The 19,392-nt window shown below is 41.2% G+C and overlaps 1 protein-coding gene across 2 annotated transcripts in view; it reads right to left on the minus strand.

Annotated features, from left to right (window-relative positions):
* The window catches only part of STXBP5L (syntaxin binding protein 5L), a 116,881-nt gene that overhangs the window by 3,450 nt on the left and 94,039 nt on the right, over positions 1-19,392 (minus strand). For both annotated transcript variants that reach the window (XM_068417410.1, XM_068417409.1), the window contains 4 exons: positions 6,911-7,081; positions 3,289-3,528; positions 2,032-2,392; positions 912-1,077 (listed from right to left, as the gene is read on the minus strand). In XM_068417410.1, coding sequence (XP_068273511.1) covers positions 912-1,077; positions 2,032-2,392; positions 3,289-3,528; positions 6,911-7,081 — 938 coding nt within the window. The remainder of the gene's footprint in view (positions 1-911; positions 1,078-2,031; positions 2,393-3,288; positions 3,529-6,910; positions 7,082-19,392) is intronic.

Raw genomic sequence — 19,392 nt, forward strand, 5'->3', positions numbered from 1 at the left:
TAACATGGTAAAGATCTTTTGCTCAAAAGAAATTATTTTACTTAGACCATTTCTATAGCTTCTGTGTTTTAATGTACAATGGGAGATGCTTTCCTCGTGTGGAAGAAGGGGAGTACCAATTAGTGGAGTAAAAACAATGGTAAATAATTTTAAAATATATTAAAACACAGCATATTTCTTTCTACTAACCACACTGGTTTGTCTCATGCTCCCATCTATCTACTGAAAGCTGCAGGTAGTAAGATATTTTTAGAGTTAAAATTAAAAAAATTATAAAAACATGGGAAGGAATTGATATTTTCCCTGAGGCAGTTGCTGCGGGGTTGGACACGCGCTGGTACCAGCTGCTGTAGCTGCTCTCCGTTTGGAGCTTCCCCTTCGGTCACTTTTAACAGCGTGGTAGGACGTTGAGAGAAGCAGGCCGTGGAGCCCGTTTGGACACAAATCTGACTGCAGAGCCAGCAGAGATCGCAGTTGTGTGCGGGCAGGCTGTAGGCACGGGCCAGCCGTCAGGGCACAGGAGCAAGGTGACAGTGGCATGAAAACAGCGACAGAGCTGCTGACCTCTGCTGCTTTGGCATCTTTCAGCCAGGGCAAGGGGAGGGGAATGTGTCTGTCCTGCTCCCCCAGCGCAGCCTTCACTTCAAATACTAAAAATCACTAAATATTAAAATACTCCTCCACAACATTTTTGCTTGCTATTTGACAACAACTTCCCATCTCTGGTAATGCCAGTATTACTTATTTAAGCATTTAAAACTTTTTCTTTTGAATAGAAAGCACAGACTGGTGTGACATGTTCCTTTGAGCACCTCAGCAGTAAACACGTGGCAATTTACATCTGACGGCTCAGGCCACTGGCCCTTCCACCAAACACAAAGGCAACAACAAAGTAAGGGTCTGAGTCCTACCTGCAGACTGTCACACATCTCCTGGCTGTATGTCAGGCGCTGGATCTCCGTGGGAGAGCTGAGATACAGAGCTTGCCCTTCGTTAGTGAAACAAAAGGTCCGCGCTATCCTCATGTCTGTCACAGGCAAATAGTTGACGTCCAGCAGCGGGCGAAGGCTGGGCAAGCTGAAGAGAAGCACATACCTAGGTTAGTCACCGCTTGCCACACCTGCTCTGTGGCTGCATTTTAAATCGACATTTAAGTTTATACTTTTCATAACTGGAATAGTTAAAGTGCAGCTCTAAGCTGAATAATTCTGCCATAAACCCACTGGTTCCCATCACACTTGCATGGAGGAGTTTCAGCTGCCTTGCCCCAATGACCCTTAGGCTCCTGCTACTGTCTGGATTTGGGATGTGCACGTGGCACAGTATGGCTTGTGCCACGGGGCTGGGTAGTTTGCAGGGTAGGGCCTGCCCCCAGTTATTGCATGGGTATCTGCAGAAAATGGCATGGCAGGGCCCTGCTTGCATCCTGCGGGCAAAGGCTCCCGCACCGCCTTTGCTGTCCTCCGGCTTCTCCTGGTTTGCTGTTTTGGATGGCACTTTCCAAAGCTTAAATGGCCTGGCCGGGGAAAGGGGGTGCAGGGAGGCGAGGGCATGACTACAGGGCTGCTACACAGTCAGCTCACTGGTGGAGATGACAAGGAAGGGAAACCAGGTGCCCTGAGCAGAAAATCTGAAATGGCAAGAGTGGGACTTGCTGCTTCACCCTGGATAAACAGTCCCCTTCCTTCTATGCCCGAGTTTTTCTGTACTCCTCTATACCTGACCTACCATAACTGAGCAAAAGTAGCAGGGTTTTCTTTTACGACAGTTAAAAATCATCAGCCATCAATTGCCACAGGTGGGGGATTACTATGAAAAAAAGGAGTTTGCTTTGCTGTGCTGCTGCCTTAACTCCCGCACATGGAGACAGGCCAAGGAACAGGTATGGCAGCGGGCAAGGCAGGGCATTAAATGCACCCACCAGGGAGTTGAGGCAGAGCATCAGGCACTCTGGAGCAAACACAAGTGGAATGTGATGGCACTGTGCCACCTCTTCGCTTAGTTTTGCCACAAGATTAGTTAGATAAGTACCTCAGGGTCATGATGTGCCCATTGGCACAAAAGCACGCCAGACAGACGCTGTTACAGAGGGTGACCACATCTGCTCGCAATAAAAAGGACGTTTCGGTGATGTTGTGGACGTAAAGACACGTTTGGGAAGGCAATGAGAAGACTTTGGCTTGTTTTTCTGAACAAATGACTGCAAACTGATGATCACCCATATCCTGGGAGGAGGAAGGGGAATGCATGACAAGTTTCCTTTTCCTTGTTTTTTCACCATCATCAGCACTGTGTGGGTCCCTCCATACTTCATACGGTGGATGTGTCAACGTCCCCATGCAGTCCAAGCACGCGAAGGTCAGCACGGCTCCTTTCAGTGTCAGGACTGTGCCTGCAAAATATAATTTCCTCTCACTGGCACTGGCACCACAGTTAAACTGGTTGTCAGTGCTGCGAACGCACGTGGCATCACTTTCAGGTTTTGTAAATAGAGCAAACACGTTAATCTAGCTAAGGTGACAAGTCTTGCTTCATCGGTTCTTCCTGACCACACACGGTGAACAAACAAGCTGCCAGTACTGAAAAGGTCTCAGGCAGCCTATATCAAATAATCTATATAATTGAATCCCATAAAGCTAGGCTGTTGTTTATCTCTGCATTATACTAGTAGGATATTTATTCCCCAGCAGTAAAATTGCTTTTCTGACCTTCCAGCATTGTTTTTCTAAACAAACGGGGGGTGGGGCACTTCTATTCCTGTGCATTCTCTGATTTTTGTCATTATTTTACTTTAAACATACTAAGTGAATACCGCCTTTCCTCAGACCTGACCTCTCTCAGCCCTCTGTTCTCTCTGCCACCATCTGCCACTCACTCAGCCAAGGATCTCTCCTGGTACATCAACCTGCCAACAGTTTTGTTTCCTTTCCTGAACCCCTTCTGCCTCTCTGCAGCTTTCTGATAGTAAGAACAGCCAAACTGTTCACAGCATCCCAGACAGGACTGCATCAGAGCTGTACACGGGACTGTAATTTCACAATATGAAGGAACTCTGCTAATTTCCCTGTCCTCCCAAGAAACATGTAACTTTGCCCACGACACAACCAAAGTGTCTCAGTTCACAAAGCTGCAGGTCCCTCACGAGCATCTTTATTTACCTGCATGTCCTCTATGTAGTGAGTGACTGTTGCTTGATACGTGTATTGAGACATTTCTGCCCAAAAGGCCACACAAAAGCATGCAGTTATTCCCCCCAGATAATAAACAGGAAAACAGCTGCACTCTTACCACTTGGCGACACCATGACTGGCTCTGACTGCCGTAGATCGTCACTAGCAGGCAGATTAAGGGAGAGGATTAAGACCATACCGAGGCCTGTTCCAACCCAGAGGCAGGGAGAGACAGCAGAGTCGTTCTTTCGGGCAAAGGACTCCATGAAGTACAAAGCAGTAATTGCTTCCTTTGAGTCCCTGTCGATACTGGACACGCTGGAGCTTCGGGAACGGCTGAAGGAGTTTTCCCTATTTTCTGCATAAATAAATACAAAGCAAATAAATAGGCACAAGCTGGCAACCCTAGAGCAGGCACAAGCCTGCAACAAATGCAAACTCCCTGAGGAGTACAGAAACGGCAGAGTTTTCATAACCTGAGCAAACACTCTGATACTAGCACGATACCAGCTTGCTGCCAGTGTATAAATAAGTGTGGAAAATGCTGTCAGACCTCATCAGTTAGATCTGCATTAGAAATAGCTGCTTATTATGGAGATTAGCATAGACTAATTAGAATTTACAACAGCCTTAGCTCAAAGGACTTGTTCTAAATAGCATGAAATAATTTTAGACCCATATGTTACCAATGCATTTAAAATTAATCCATGTATCTCATCACTGCAGGACATGAAGGGAGACACCATTACCAACTTCAGAGCATGTGTCCTTTGCTCCGCTCTCGTTTCTGTTGCTAGGATGTTCTAGCACTGTGTTCACAGCCATCGTTTATTGTCAAGCTATTAATAAAACTGCTCTTTGGGCAAAAGACACCCATTGCTAAACTGATCCCAGCATCCAAAGCGTCTCAGGGTACAAATCAACTCTGGCTTCCCAGGGAGTGAAGTAAGAAACGTGCTCTGCACCCTTGGCAACAGTGAGAGCCAGCTGGAGACAGAGCTGTATTGTCCTCGTTGCAAATACATAGGTACGGAGACACCCTCCAAGCTTTTCAGTGAGAAATAACAACGAACAGGGTCTGACTGCTGTAGGGCTTTGCTTTGCCCAGTGCCAGGCAGGAAGCACAAAGCTGTGTGAGGTGGCTCCTGGCATTAGCAGGAACTGTTGGTGGCAACGTGATGGAGGCTGAAGCTAAAACACAGAGGCTAAAAAGTTACTGAAGAGTAAAGGAGCCCGAGGGAAGAAGAGAGTAGGGCTGGATGCTAGTACAGTCTTTGCAAAACGATTTATGCCAGTGCTGCTGTCTACCAACCTGTAGTCAAAAATAGGGCTAGATCATTGGAAACCTCACCTGCTCTTCTGCAACAATAACAACTAGAGGACCAGGAGGTTCTGGAGATGGAGAAATAGTTGAAGCTATTGGACCTGAGATAAAAGGCTCACTTCTGAACCTATCATTATGAAGTACATCTGCGTCTGGTATGAAATCATTCTTTGTATAGCTCAGAAGAGAAAGCTGTCTCTTCAAGCCGGTAGAAATGTCTAAAAAGAGGAGTACTTTCTGCCATGGTTGGACAATAAAATTAGAGGAGGACTTTCTCACATACTCCAACTTAAAAGCGGGCTAAGCCTCATATTGTATTGTGACTCTCTTCCTCAGACAGTGTATTGCAGCACTCTATTCCCCTACCCAGATGACTCCGTGTAAACCACTGAAATTATCCTCCTCACAGCAACTACCTGGGAAAGACTGGAGAGAACCACAGCAAAGCACTACTGGAACTACACCAAGTGTTACTACATGTGCTACCTTAAAAGCTGGCACGCAGGGATGGGGGCAGATTCTCCTGCTGCTCTTTCACACTTGGGCCAGCTTCTGTTCTTTGAGGACATCTGCAACTTGTCAAACTGGAGCTTCACAGGAGAGCCATCCCTGGCACTTCAGTCCTGCTCTCATGGAAGAGAAACTTATGTCTACTTGAACTTCCAAGCACTGCCCTCACCCTGTTTCACCTTCATGTGGGCACTGTTGTAGCTCTCTAGTTCTGCCTCAGTACTGCTAAATATATCTGCATAAAACTGGGATTATTTATTTGTTTGCAAACACAGCTTCTAATACCTTGAGAATTAGTGTCTCCCATAACCCCAAGCACTTTGTACTTCTCCTGCAGTGGAGTGGTTGGCCCAGCTCCTTCCTAAGCACAGTGACAGCTGCCAGGCAAAGAAGGGGAAGACAGTAATTTCAAGGCAGAGATCACCAGGGCTCCACATATATATTTTTTTTTTCCCAAAGGGTACCTGATTTAAAAAAATGTTATTATGTAATTCATTTTCTCTTTAACAGGTGTATTAATATCACAGACACATAAAATTCAAATATGGTGGTGCTCAAACTGAGAAAGATGTTGAAAGGACAAATGCAGTTAGTGTAGGCGACATACACAGAACTTAAAATATATGATGTGCCATTTGCATGTGTCATCAAGCTTTCTCCCTCCCTAAATTAACAAGAAATGTTCCTCACTCCCGTGCAGTACAGTTAACTGATACATCTTTGCAGAACTGACACTCACAGATATAGTCTTTGAGACACTTTTGGGAACATACTGTGCCATTTTCTATTAAAGACACTACTCAAACTGAAATTCTAAAGACCAGCACGACACATGTCAAAATTTGATGTCATTAAACATATCTGAACAGCAAACCAAAACCTATGAAAGGCTGCAATCACTATGTGACTTTATTGGCTAGCTCTAAAGCAAGGTGGAAATCTCTCCTCTTCCTAGATTTCAGGATAAAATTTAGTTTAGGCCTGTTCCCTGGGTCTCCTTTCTCAAAGAGTTTATAGCCCAAATTCTCTGTTTAGAAACCAGAAATTTTGATGCTATGCTTTTTCAGTTTTTGATAGACTGAAGCTTTTCTGCACAGAAAATACATTGTCCTATTGCAGGAATTTGGAGGAGCTGGAAGGCTGGAGACAGGGTCAAGGACACCAACAGCAGAGTGGGAACACTGTCGAGACTGAAGAAAAACACATCGGCTGAATGCTTCTGCTTAAACGAGCTACAGTGAAATAGCTGTCACTGCTGAAATTAAAATGGGCTTATTCTAAGTTCTAAGCACAACGCATTGCCATGCGTGATCCACTTTGTACCTCTCAGTTTCATCGAAACTCTCCACTCAGGTGGATCAAGATTTGAAGACTTTTTTCAAGCATTAAAGCAAGAAACTTATTATAAATAGAAAAAATTGATTAGATTATGGACTATAATTCTACTGTAAATGGTGGCCAGGGATTGTGGAATTTTATAAAGTCTTCAGTACCAAGAAATAAATAAATATATGTGTGCAAAGCCTGAACTCACATTCTAAAAATATCTTACTCATTTTCAGACTTGATAAGTAGAGACAATGAGATTTTAATACCAGCTGTCACAATAACTGTACAGAAGCTGCTACGAACAATCGCTTTTCCAGAACAAGGCACCCGATCCATACAGGCCAGGGGCTGGCTGTACGAGCCCGGTGAGGTTCAGCACAGCGCATCCCCAGGCAGCACAGAGCTCAGGAGCAGCCTTGTTAGTAACAACACTAACACACGGAGGTTGTTCTATTTCCAAACAGATGAAGACAGCAGCTCAGGGCAGTGACTAGGACAAGGATCATGCTAAACTAAATTGCTTTCACACCCGGTGAGAAATTCACAAATACCTAGCAAAGTATTCATTGCCACCCACCTTCTGTGGTGACTGGGAGAGAAATCTCCATGCAGGCTGCAGACTGCGCTTTTCTGAAGGGGGGCCTGCCAGGCCCTCGGCGGTTTGCTCTTGAGACGTCTGCGCTGGAAAGGCGTTTTCCTGAACTGCAGCTCTGGGACGTGGGACTTGTACAGTGACCATTCACGTGATCTGGAAAGTGAATGCAGAAAGTGCTAGGTAAAGTGCCAGCTCCCAAAATTCAGAACGGAGGAGATGTACATTCTGGTGTTTAAGGATAAGTTAAATCAAATCTTCTGAGAATAACTGATTATTTGTTTTATCAACCTAGCGTCTATACATAAGAATAACTCACCATATCTTTGAGGTATACTTTGAAAAAAACAAGGGACATGGAATTGGTACGTGTTCTTACAGCTGCAGATCCCACAGCATTTTGTTGACATATTTCTATTCAAAACAATGCAAGCTCAATACTATAGGTATGGACAAGCTTGGAGCTTCTGCCTTCATTTTAAATGTCAGGTTATTTATACATCAGAATTAGATTAAAGATTCTGTATACAAGTATCATATCTGGTTAACTCTCTGATTTGTATTGTATCCAAGGAAAAGATGAATGTTCAGATACCAAGATAAATTTATTTCTTGGTTACTATGCCGTGATAGCTCCACTGCACACGATGAGAAGCTATTTCTATATTCAGATGAATACAACATATAGTGTGCTATTATATGTAGTCTTCAATGTGTAAGTCACGTTCTTTCCATGTGAAAGCAGTTCAGTCTGAATGAACAAAATCAGAAAGAACTGTTCAGAATTACAGTTTAGAAAGCAATTTAGTATCTGTACTGCATAATGAGATGGCTCTGTAGGAGACACAACTTTCATGATTCTTATCGTGTTTCTTAATACATGGCTATTAACTGAGCTAACAGCAGATATAAAACTGACGTGGATGATTCATTCAACTTATAGATAGGGAATTTTCCAAAAAATGCTGGAACTATTAATATATTTCAGTAGAAAGTCCTTTGAGACCGGGGCCTTTGTTCAAGGGCACAGGCTGATTGTTCAACCTCAGCAACAGACACATCCTCATCCAGCTGCTTCCTTTCTTCAAAATTCAGTTTGTGTGAAGGAGTTTCAGCATGATATCTAATTATCTCCAGGGGGATCCTAGGAAGCGGCGAGGAACATAACAGAGTAAAAAAGAATCATATTCTATAGAAACATCAACAACATTTGTGAGTCCCTTTCCCTGCACATTGTACAGAATGGGCACAATTCATCTAAACCCCTGTTCACGATGCCAAATTTTAAAAGAAATGCTGCTATGTTTCTCTTAGCATGCTTGCTTGTCTCAGTTACCTTCAGAGGCCCCAATTAAACAAAAACAATCAGTAGGACCTGGGCACCTAAATCCCTTTAGCTGTTTTGACAATACCTTTCCAAATAAACAAAGCCAGTTCCTGTGTAGAAAAAGATAAGTCTCATCCTAGAAGCTGCAGGGATATCCCTTCAAGTACTGGAGCTGGTGACATGTGAGCACTACAACCATGAGTGGAAGAGGGATTTTAGTGATCAGCTACACAACTTCTCTATATTTTAACACTCTTCTATTCTTCTGATGATTAGATAAGATTCAAACCTTTGTAAAAACAAAAAGACATTGTACAAAGACCAATATAATTATGGGAAGTACGTCTGCAACATTTTTGCTGAGAAGCTGGTAAGGATCAAGCAGATAAAGACCACCCAAACCTATGAGAAATCCTATGTGTGTATTTAAAAATTAATTTCTCAGTGATACAAAACATTTCTAAAGAAAGCTTATGCACTAAGAAAGGGTTCCTTACCACATTGTCTGAAAAAAATGAAGTGTGCAAGAAAAGTGATAAGAAAAAAACAATGCTAATTTCCTACAGCGTACTTTCTCAGGGAAACTGTGAGAATGCTCATGGTATCATCCTTTGCCAAAATGACTGCAACGATTCACTAGCCCTCTGAGACCCGAGTCACCTGATCCTCCTTTGCCACGACAGATGTTTTCCAATCACCCAAAGAACAGATAGATGAGGCTTGTAAAAACCTGCCTGTCTTCCAGCTTTGTTTGATTTGTAAGGAAGAACAACATTTTAACTTTTTTTTCCTTGCTGGCCTACTGCTTTTATCAAGTGGTCACTGGGGCTTTTCTCACATCAGAAATATTAGTTGGTACTGAGCACCAGTTGATACTGGAGACATTAATATTGGTACTTAAGAAGCAGTGCATGGACTGCTCAGTGCTGTTGATGCAATAGTGCAACAGCTCCTAACTCTTCTGGAGAAGGCAGAGAATAGCTGCTTGGGGAGAAAGCACTGCACAAATAGCCCCCTTCTCTTTTCTACCCTTTTCCACCACTGCATTTGCCATCGCCTCCTGTCCCTTCCCATGGGTACCGCTGCCCATGAGGTCACGGAAATTTGGATTATACTCTCTAGAGCTCCTAGATTCCAGCAGCAAGTACCAGCATTACTAATGCACTACATTCGGGCATCCTGGAAGGATCCTTATCCTTGAAGCAGGCTCCAGACTGTGTAACAGCCATCCCACTCTACCAGGGCAGCAGTCTTTTCTCCTGTTTGTGGATAGTGAACTAAATAGCCAGGGCTCAGTTTGTAGATATTCTGTGCATTAATTCAAAAACGTAAGGCTCATGCAAGCCATGGGAAGCAATCATAGCCGATTATCCCATGCTACAATACATTAGTTCATTTCATACTGATTTAACTCCACCGATTTAATAAAGCAGCTAGTAACACACTGTATTTAAGATGTATTAAAATATATAAAAGAGAAGCTCATGACATAAAATTCTCTAATGTTCTCCATGCGTTGCTCCTACAGCACAGGTCCTGGTTGTTTGCCTTCGTCTGGGCTCACGGCGTTACCCGTACGAATCAAGAACGCTTTAGCTATCCCCATTACCAAACAGCAGCACCATTCAGTGCAGCGTGCATTCCAAAAACTGCTTACAAAAAGAAACAGAACTGTGCTGGATGGAAGGCCAGCACGTCACATAAAATACCAGCGAGATGATGAGTTTAACAGGAACTGAAGAAATAACGTTATTTACTGTGAACTTGATGGAACTACTGAGGGTTGCCTTATGAGAGATGCAATGTGCAACACGACAGCAGCAAGCCTGCTGGACAGCCTCAAATTAATCTGATTTTTTTCAGCAGTATTACATGGACAGGAAGCATATTATATATATACATGCTGATTTTAGCTTACATACAGTAACACACATGTGACACAACCTGCCTTGTCATACAACTGTTTTAAACTACTTGGTGATCTGCAAAAAGCAAAAGGAACCAACGATTTACCAGTGAAAAGCAGAAGCTGAAAAGAGCAGGCAAGAGGACCAGAGAGAGATGCTTTAATATGGAGCAGAAAGAACCTGAAAAACAAGTCCCAGAGAATCTCCTCAACAAATGTTAAGGAATACAATCTCTGATGTTAAAGGGAGGAAAAGTCTCTCTCTTTCCACTGGGGGATTTTTGTGTATTATCAATAAATCAGATTTTGGGTAATAATTATGGGTGTGACTAAACTTTTTTCTTTACACAGCAAAGATACACACATTTAAATCGAGAAAAAAGAGGTGTCATAACTGTACAAATGGCCCAAAGAATAGTCTCAAGTTTGCATGTAAAATAAACAAAATTTGTGTAAAAATAGCATGATCATTCATTAGTGAGAATACAGACTGACACCTTAAAATTTTAACAAATTATTCTTAAAAGAAAATCCCTTACAAAGTCAGGATCACAATTTCCTCTTGGTGCAGTTCTGTCAACCAGCCAAGAGAGAAGATGTGTGAGCCCCAGCAGAAGAGGTTAGTACAGATGCCAGCAAATGTGTGTATTTACCTTCATGCCTTCTTCAGTTTGAAAAGGAAGAATGAACTGCCCTATTAACACACTGCTAGTACATTTAGGTCCATACTAAGAGTATAAGTTACTGTCATTGTAATATACTGCCTGTGTAATAGAATGGTATTCCTATTATGGTAAAGAAGAACTATTATGCCCTTGATCCTAGACATTTTTCTGAAAGCAGGGCAAACAGATTTATTTTTCAGAGAAATAAGACTGTGAAGTGGTTGAAAATGTTAAGTGTGTTGTCACTGACAGAGCCCCCTGTAAAACTAGCATTTTTGCCTACGATTATGAACAATGAAACCAAAACACAAAATAAACACTATTCAAATGAAGAACACTAAGAATATATTACCATATGTCATAACATCACCTCTATATTATCATATCTGAAAACCCAAACCTGGCAGTGCAAATCTAAAAATAAATCTAGCTTTGTTCCCTGAGAACAGTGGGAAAAATTCTGGACTTTTTGGCTCTAACTCTGCTCCCCAGATTCCTCTGCTGAATTTCTAGGGATCATATAATACCACACTACTGGACTGACTGTCTCAAAAAGCACACAGCACTTACTGTGCCTCAACAGAATAATGAAGATAAATTGTTGCCATGTTTTGTGCAATAAACAGGAAAACACAGACAGAAAACTTGATTTAATTCTGAAACATAAGCATAAAACATGATACATCCTGAGCTGCACAGAGGACAACACTGAAACACTTAAGTAGTGTGGACAAACCACATGATATCAACAACTAGTCCTGAGCACCTCTTATTAGTAGCATTACACCCGCATTTTCAAGATGGAAAAATCTGGGTTTAATTATCTGTTTTTGAAAATGTATATTGCCAAGTAATTAAAGAAAAGCATTGTTACAGCTGGATGTCTGATTTGCCTTTTCTAAAAATGTCACACCAAGGAGGAAAGCAACTCATGTACCTTCAAAATTTCTAAAATATTCTTTGGTATTGTAAACAGAATTACAGATCCAGAGCCAGAAAAACTAGTACAGAACGCTCCACTTAAAACCTACCAGTTTGTTCAATGCAGCTGTAAGCAAAAACATATTAAAAGCTTCAAAATTTTGCCAGTGCCTAATGTCTGCTGTCAAATACTTTGAAAGGGTAAAGCAAGAATTGCTGTAACTCCACTGCTTATCCTTAAAATAAAAAGGAGGTCTTCTTTACGATATCCGGGTACTGTTTCATAGGCTTGGGAGCATCCAGAAGTGACACTTGCCTTGCAATGAAATACAAAGGCATCGAATGGTGGATGTTTTCATATTATAATTCTATTATATGCATAAATCTTTAAGGAAAGAAAAATCAAACAGATTTTACAAACCTCGTACAAAATGGAATACAGAGTTATAACCAAAACTCCTTTGTCTGATCCCTACAATTGTGTTTTACGAAGTCAACTTTCAGAATTAAAGTTTTTGGGCCTCTGCATCAGAAGACATTTCTCAAATCCTTGAAAAAACTGAGCTTATTTGGTACTTTGTCTACTTTTTCACTGGTGTGTAAAATGGGAGACATTAACTCTGACCTGGTAAAGAATCAATTCACTGCTTATAAATATCTGCAGGAAGCACAGGAAATTATATTAATCTTTTGAAGGTCACAGCTTAGCAAGAGGAAACAAGAGATGTCTGTCTGTTTGCATTTTCTTTTGTTCTTTGGCTAATAAAGTCTAGGTGATAGCATAAATTCTTACAGTGAAACCATCTGTTCATAGGAATTAAATAAAAATTAGCAGTTACTAAGTTTCTCCATCTTTAGTTAGGACTCCTGTCTAGCTCCCTGTGATCACCTGGAAACACTGAAAGCTTTTAATTAAATGAGCACAAATACTTCCTAAAAGAAAAATACAAGCTGATGCTTAAAGTGGCTGGCAAAGCAAAGTTAGAAAACTCTCATACAAATGCAGTTGTATATGTCTGGATATATCCCAGATTCTCCACTTGATTAAATTAGATTAGCATTATCCCTATAATTCATTTCACTGCATCAGTGCATGGAAATGTAGATGATCTTTTCAGAAAACTTTAGGAAACAGGTTTGAAGATAAAGATACTACCATTCAGAGCTGCCTCTGAAGGATAATACGACAACTGACAGTATATGCAACAGCAATGTCACATCTTCCCTCCTGGCCAACTCAAACAAACATTGGGTTACTGTGATCTGCAGTAGCTAAAACTGTCACGAAGTTTCAATGCATCCCCAGATATGGCATATTCTCACATTTCTGTGTGGAGATCTGGCATCCACAGGTGACAAGGTCTTCAGCAAGGATAGATAATAATCACTACATCAAAATAAAAAGATGCTGAGGTCAACTTTATCAGTCACACAAGGATCGAAATGGAGTCCCAAAGTACCTTTAAGTCATGAAAATCCTGACGAGGTTTAACTAGAACACCCTCAGTCATCACATCCCACATTATTCCCTTAAATACTAGCAAACTACTTCCCAAGTAATTCTCAGTACTGGCAGCACCTCCACCTGAAACAGACTGAACTTCTACTTAACCTCTACTATTGCAATTCAAAGCAAAGTGAAAGCAAGGACATTACAGGAGCCAGATCCTAAGAAGGGAGCAGGACTGTAAGCTGCCAAATGCTAATGTATTTCCCAATTAGCTGCGGTCGGTGCTGAGAGTAGGCGATGTATCAGTGCTCTGTAAAAAGCTATGAGCCAGAGCCAGTGGGATGGATGTACAATATCTTATCATTTGCAAGCAGTGACCTGAATATCTTTACAAGAAGTGTGGGCCAGAGCCTATTGTTATCCCTTGAATATTCAGACTATAGGTACAACCTCAGGCAACAGCCAAACACTGGATAAATAATCCCTAAGAGCTCTGCCAGTGTAGCCAGGACATTTTGGAGCAGAAGTAAATGAAATGCAGACATTATTCATCACCTTTTCCAGGAACTCTCATTTAAATTTAGCTCCTTACATTGAGAAAAAGGGGCTTTTTCCAGCCTGTTGTAAACTAAGCTATCTATAATTCAGCACAGTTTTAATGGCTAGAATAATTAACAGGAATCCTCTGCCCTTCTAAGACAGTCATGAAGGAGAATTGAAACAAGGTTTTTTGTTTTCTTTCAGGTTTTTTTTTTTTAAAAAAACCTTCCTCTGAAGTTGATTAGCAATGAGCAACTGCCAGCTTATGTGTTGAATGCTGCTTCCACATGCTTTATCCTTAGCAATCCACCAGGCTTCCTGATAATACGAGTGCAGAGTACCCAATAGCTGTGGCAGTAACAACAGAATGCTTAAGTGACAATTTGATAAGACCTTTTGGTCTGTGTGGAGCTTTTGAAATTAATGGAGTTCCACTAGTTTCTGCAGAGAGGACTGAGACACAAATGACTGATTTCTGATCTGACTTCTCAGAAGTTCAAAGACACCATAAAATATACATGTTCAACCACCTTATCACTGTTGTGGCATGGAATCTTTACATCAAATAAAGAACATAGACTAGCGCATGCATTGGGTGTTATAGGCAGAGATAAACATCACTGACAACCAGTTATAGTAGCTCAAGTGTGTCGAAAGTTCTGGAGCCTTTTCATAATAAAATATTACACACGGAGTGTGTAATGACTGGCAAAATGTGTCTACATGAAATAAATGAATATTAAACAAGCAAAATGCTGAGAGCTGCCAACAGAACTGTATGGGTTAATAGGTGGTTTTTAGAAAGACTTTTCAGACGAAGCCTCCAAGGTTATTGTGTTATCTCATGGATCAGTTGGTAAAATGTTTTGCCAATGAATGTAAGGAAGTTTAAAGCTGTTGGCTTTCGCCTACCGTACCAAGATCAGTCTTAAGATCTGTTGGCAGACTTAACTTTCTTGATCCTTTAACTGAAACAACAGAAAAAGGAGAAAGGCAGTTGTTAATAAGTAAGAAAGAAAAAGGAGCGAGGGAAAACAACATGCCATCTTCTGGTTAATACCATGTTGCAAATTGGTAGCACTTTTTAAAAATCAGCATATAAAGGTAGAATTATGGTTTAAATATTTTCATGTACACCATTCAGCAAAATAAATGTAACTGGACAAAGAAGCACTGGAAAAAAACATTACTCCAGCTCTCAAGAAGTGAATGGTGCTTTACACAGCTTTGGCTGTGTGCTGCAATATCTTACCTGGTGATGACAGGAATGATAAAAAAAAAACCATCACAAATGAGATTAAGGCAAATATTGCAAATGCTGGTTATGCAGCATATCACTAATATTTAAACACCTGGAAACCAATTTAGTAAGAAGGTGCAATGAAATTATGAGTTCTGATGACATCATACCTGAAGATACCATTTGAAAAAGAGAGGGCACATTGTACAGGTAATGGAGACAGAACACACTACTGTAATGTTAAGGAAAGGAAGACAGATTGCACAGAAACGAAATACAGCAGCTTCAGGATATAATGTGGTGTTATCTAGACATCAAAATATTGCACTCAGTTTACTGAAGATTTAATTATCTGTTCTGTTCCAATTAGGCAACAAAACTGATTTTGCTTCTGTTCAAAAATGTTTTCATTTCCTTACACACAAGCCTATTTTTAAACAATGAACACCAGAGAACTGAAATGAAGCATGTCTTGTAGCAGTCAAAACAGCATTAAATTTATTAAAAGAATGCCTTAAGAAATCTTTATTAATTGTTCAGAAGATTTAATTTCCAATATGGTTCTTTCATTTTGCATTCATTCAGCATTTTTTCACATCGTTTTCTGGCTTTTACCCCTTACCCTTACTGTCTGTGACTAGAAATGAACAATGAAGTATTTGTCAGCTAACTATTATACTTCTAAAGAAAGCCCCACACGATAAGTATCATAGTGACTAACATATTGCTATTAAACTGACCAGAATGTGGATATTATTATGTAACATATTTTTAGTACCTAAATAATATATATTTTACTATCATCTCTACATTTATTATAAAGGAGGATCATGCGTGTAAACCTGTCTGGTTGAGAAAGAGCTTTTGAAAACCAGATTAATTTAAGAATGAAGTAGACTATAAAGGTTCAAGAGGCTAGCAGAGCTGTTTGTTACCATTATTTGCTTGCATCCATGCTGGATGCAGCCAGCAGAAATTGTGATGCCACAGTGCAAGGCAAGACAGCCCCTGCCCAAAAGAGCTTAACGTGTAAATAGTCAAGTTATGCAACTGTGGGATGAGAAAGAGGCACAGAGAGAGTTAACAGGTCCGGTCTGGCAGCTAGCTAAGTTGAGCACCCATGTCTCCTGACCGGCCAATATCCTATCTCGTAGCCATACGGTCTTTCAATGACAACACCAAGGCACAACCAACAAACAAATGTGTGCTCACAGCTATGACATTTGGTGGTGCGCTTCCCTCAGCTGTTAGGGCAGGACTGTAGTCAGAGAATTTAGTATTATTCAAAATGAAGGTGGCTTCATACAGCTCTCTTGCTATTAGGCAGCTTCTGCCTGCGTAATACTTTGGAATATCAGCTCCAGTCTCCTTCTGCTAAAACATGGATTTAAGAGTCTAATATTTAGATACTCACTTGGACAAGGTACACAGTAAGGTCCTGGAGGTTTGGCTACCGGGGCTCAGAGCCAACGTAGAGACAGCCCTTTTCCTTTGGCGGCCTCAGGCAGAGCGCCCCAGGCAGCACTTTCCCATGGGAGCTACTTTCAGGCTGAACCTAACTCTCAGTCTGCCCTGAGCTACAGCTCCTGCCGCACTGCTGCCGTGCCCATGCTTGGCCACGGCCCTGCTGATCCTCCCCTGTCCCTGGACCTGCCTGGCGATCACCAGGCTGTGTTTGGCCCTGGTCACCCTCCCCAGAGCTGCCCTGCTCCTGTGCTTAGTTCCTGCCTCCCCGGTCTGTAGGGAGCTGCTGGCCCCCTCTGGTAAACTCAGGTGCCCTTGAACCCTGAGCCATGCACACTGGGCTGCATGGTGGCTACCCTTGCTGTTCCCCGTGAGCCAAACACCATGGCCCAAACCCAGGTCCCCATTTCCACCAGCTCCTACTGCTCCCTGTTCCTTGCTAATCCCTGCATACACATCCCTTCTCAAGATCTTCAGCAAGCATGAATTCACTTGATCAGAAACCTCCCCACATATTGGAAAAAGTGATAAAATGCCCCTTGTATTCACAATGCAGGAGCTAACCTCTCTTTAATCATTAATTTGCCTTCTGACTAGTAAACATTCTTTTTAATTTAATATAAATAAGTAGAAATGGTTATGCTGGAAGTGTTATCAATAATCAAGTTTCAAAATAAATTACATTCTGTGTTTTACACACACACAAAGTGTTTTGAAACATTTGCTTGTTTTCTGTAAGAATATGATTTTCAAACTGAGTCAAATCTCTTCAGCTACTTTGCAGTTACCCACGAGTTAAAAAAGAGTGACTGTTAGAAACTTAATATTCTTGAAACAAAGCTATTTAAAAACATTTCATGTAGGAAAGTGGGAGCGTGGCATAGCATGGGCCTAATCCCAGGGGAATGAATCAGGATAGCAGCACTTGGAAATCACAGTGCGTATAAAAACTCCTCACCTTGCCATTAGGGACCTGTTACAAAGCTCATGGGAATCAGTTGTGGAAATCTTTACATAGCCTTCTCTAAGCTCTATAGTCTTAAAAGCATTTTGGATGCAAGCCCTCAGTACGAAGGTGATTTCTTAAGAAAAAAGCAAACACAAAGGCACTTTCATTTTAGAACGCACATTTGAGAAGTCACTCCCCTATGCACGGACTGATGAAATTCTTTCCTTGTGGTCTTTGAAAGAAGCCTAAACTGTCCACTGCATCTTACACAACAAAGTTAAATGACCTCTCAAAGATGCATTTTCTCGTGTTCTCAGTGTATTCTCAACTACACGCTTCAATGTGAAGCTGCATATAAATGGCTAAAACAGCAACAGACATATACATTATATAATTATGTATATCATATATATTCTATTCCTGTGAGCCCCTGAATAAATTTTCCTAATGAGATGACAAAAATAAAGGTAAACTTTACTGGAATGGCTACTGTTCTGTAATACATTATATAGTAATTAACTCCAGCACTGGAGGTGGCACCATTTACAAGTGCTTACAAGGCCTCAGAGCTTTCTGGTTTTTTTCAGACCTACTGAGCTCTCACGTGCCATTGTAGAGTGACTGTAGTACAAAGCCCTAACTTTTGACCTCCAAATCACAAACAACAATCAAAATGCAGTTTCACTTTCTCCATTGAAAGAACATGGCATGCATGAGTAAGAATAAGATATTCTAATGGTACCGAAAAATCCTGACCTCCACTATCCTTTACATGACCTGAGGGGTTTTTTAAGCCAACCAAATACCATTATATGCATGCCATGTTGCATCACCGTTCTCACGAAAAATGCTTTACATAGATAAGTGTTTTGTTTTTTTCTTTTTAAAGTTTTTTTTCCACAGTTTTTACCAGTGTTATTCCATATATATTGCTATATCTGGAATATATTTTATTTACAGTGGAAAGAGCCACCACTCAGATATTCACAACTAAGCAGAATCTTTCAAATGGCTGTATTAACTTTTGGTCTTCCTGTGCAGTATTGGAAATGCATCACTATAGTATTTAAATACTAATTTAATTAAAATAAGACACCAGTGGTTAAGGAAGATTATTGCTCTCCTCTGCCTACCACTCTTAAAATGCAAGGCTGGTATTTCTTCACTTCCTGCTACCCTCTGCGTGGCACTGTGAATTTCAGAGGAATTTTCATGAAATGGTTTAATCTCATGTTCTAGTCTGAAAGGCGTTCAGAACGGGAATCTGATTGTTCAATTACATTGTCTGCAAAGCCATGCTTTGGTAAATAGTACAGGAGGAGCACCTGAAAAGATAGTCTTGTGAAACAAGTTTAAAATATTACTTAACGGAAGAAGCTGGATTTGTACTGAATTAGCAACCAGCCCTGCATGTAAAATAAGGAGCATTCTTCAGCACTGGGTCTCTTGCTCAGTGCTCCAGCACTCGTATCAGTGATAGAAAACAAATGCCTAATTTTGATTTGCGGCAGGGGAGAAGAGAAACAATAAAGCTGAATTACTGAGTTTACCTAGGCTGGCTCTGCAGAAGCTTAGTCAGAGGTTAAAACATTAACAGGCAATAGGATTTTACAGGCAAAATACATTTTTCAGGGAAACTGAGATGGTTCAGGCAGGCTAAGCAATGGTCAGATCAGACCTGTTCAGGATCAGACCAAGAGAGGAGGAGGCTGAGATTTTTCTCTGAAGAAGCCTTTATCAACACTGTTGTTATGGGCCTGGCTGGAACTGAAATCTGACACAGTTACTAATGGCTCTCTCACACATAAAACTCTGTCTACACTGGCAATTAGCGTGCTGGAGGGATTCTTCCTAGGCGTTGTCTTGGAGTCTCAAAGTATGCACGTGAGCACATCAATGTTGTTCATCAAATCGTTCCCCTTCTGATGGAACTGAGGATGAAGTTGCTCACCAGCATGCCACCATGCGTGTAGTGTTTGTCACGTAGACTAGTGCCCTCCAGCAG

This window comes from Nyctibius grandis, chromosome 23 (genome assembly GCF_013368605.1).
Source record: "Nyctibius grandis isolate bNycGra1 chromosome 23, bNycGra1.pri, whole genome shotgun sequence".
NCBI classification, from domain to species: domain Eukaryota; kingdom Metazoa; phylum Chordata; class Aves; order Nyctibiiformes; family Nyctibiidae; genus Nyctibius; species Nyctibius grandis.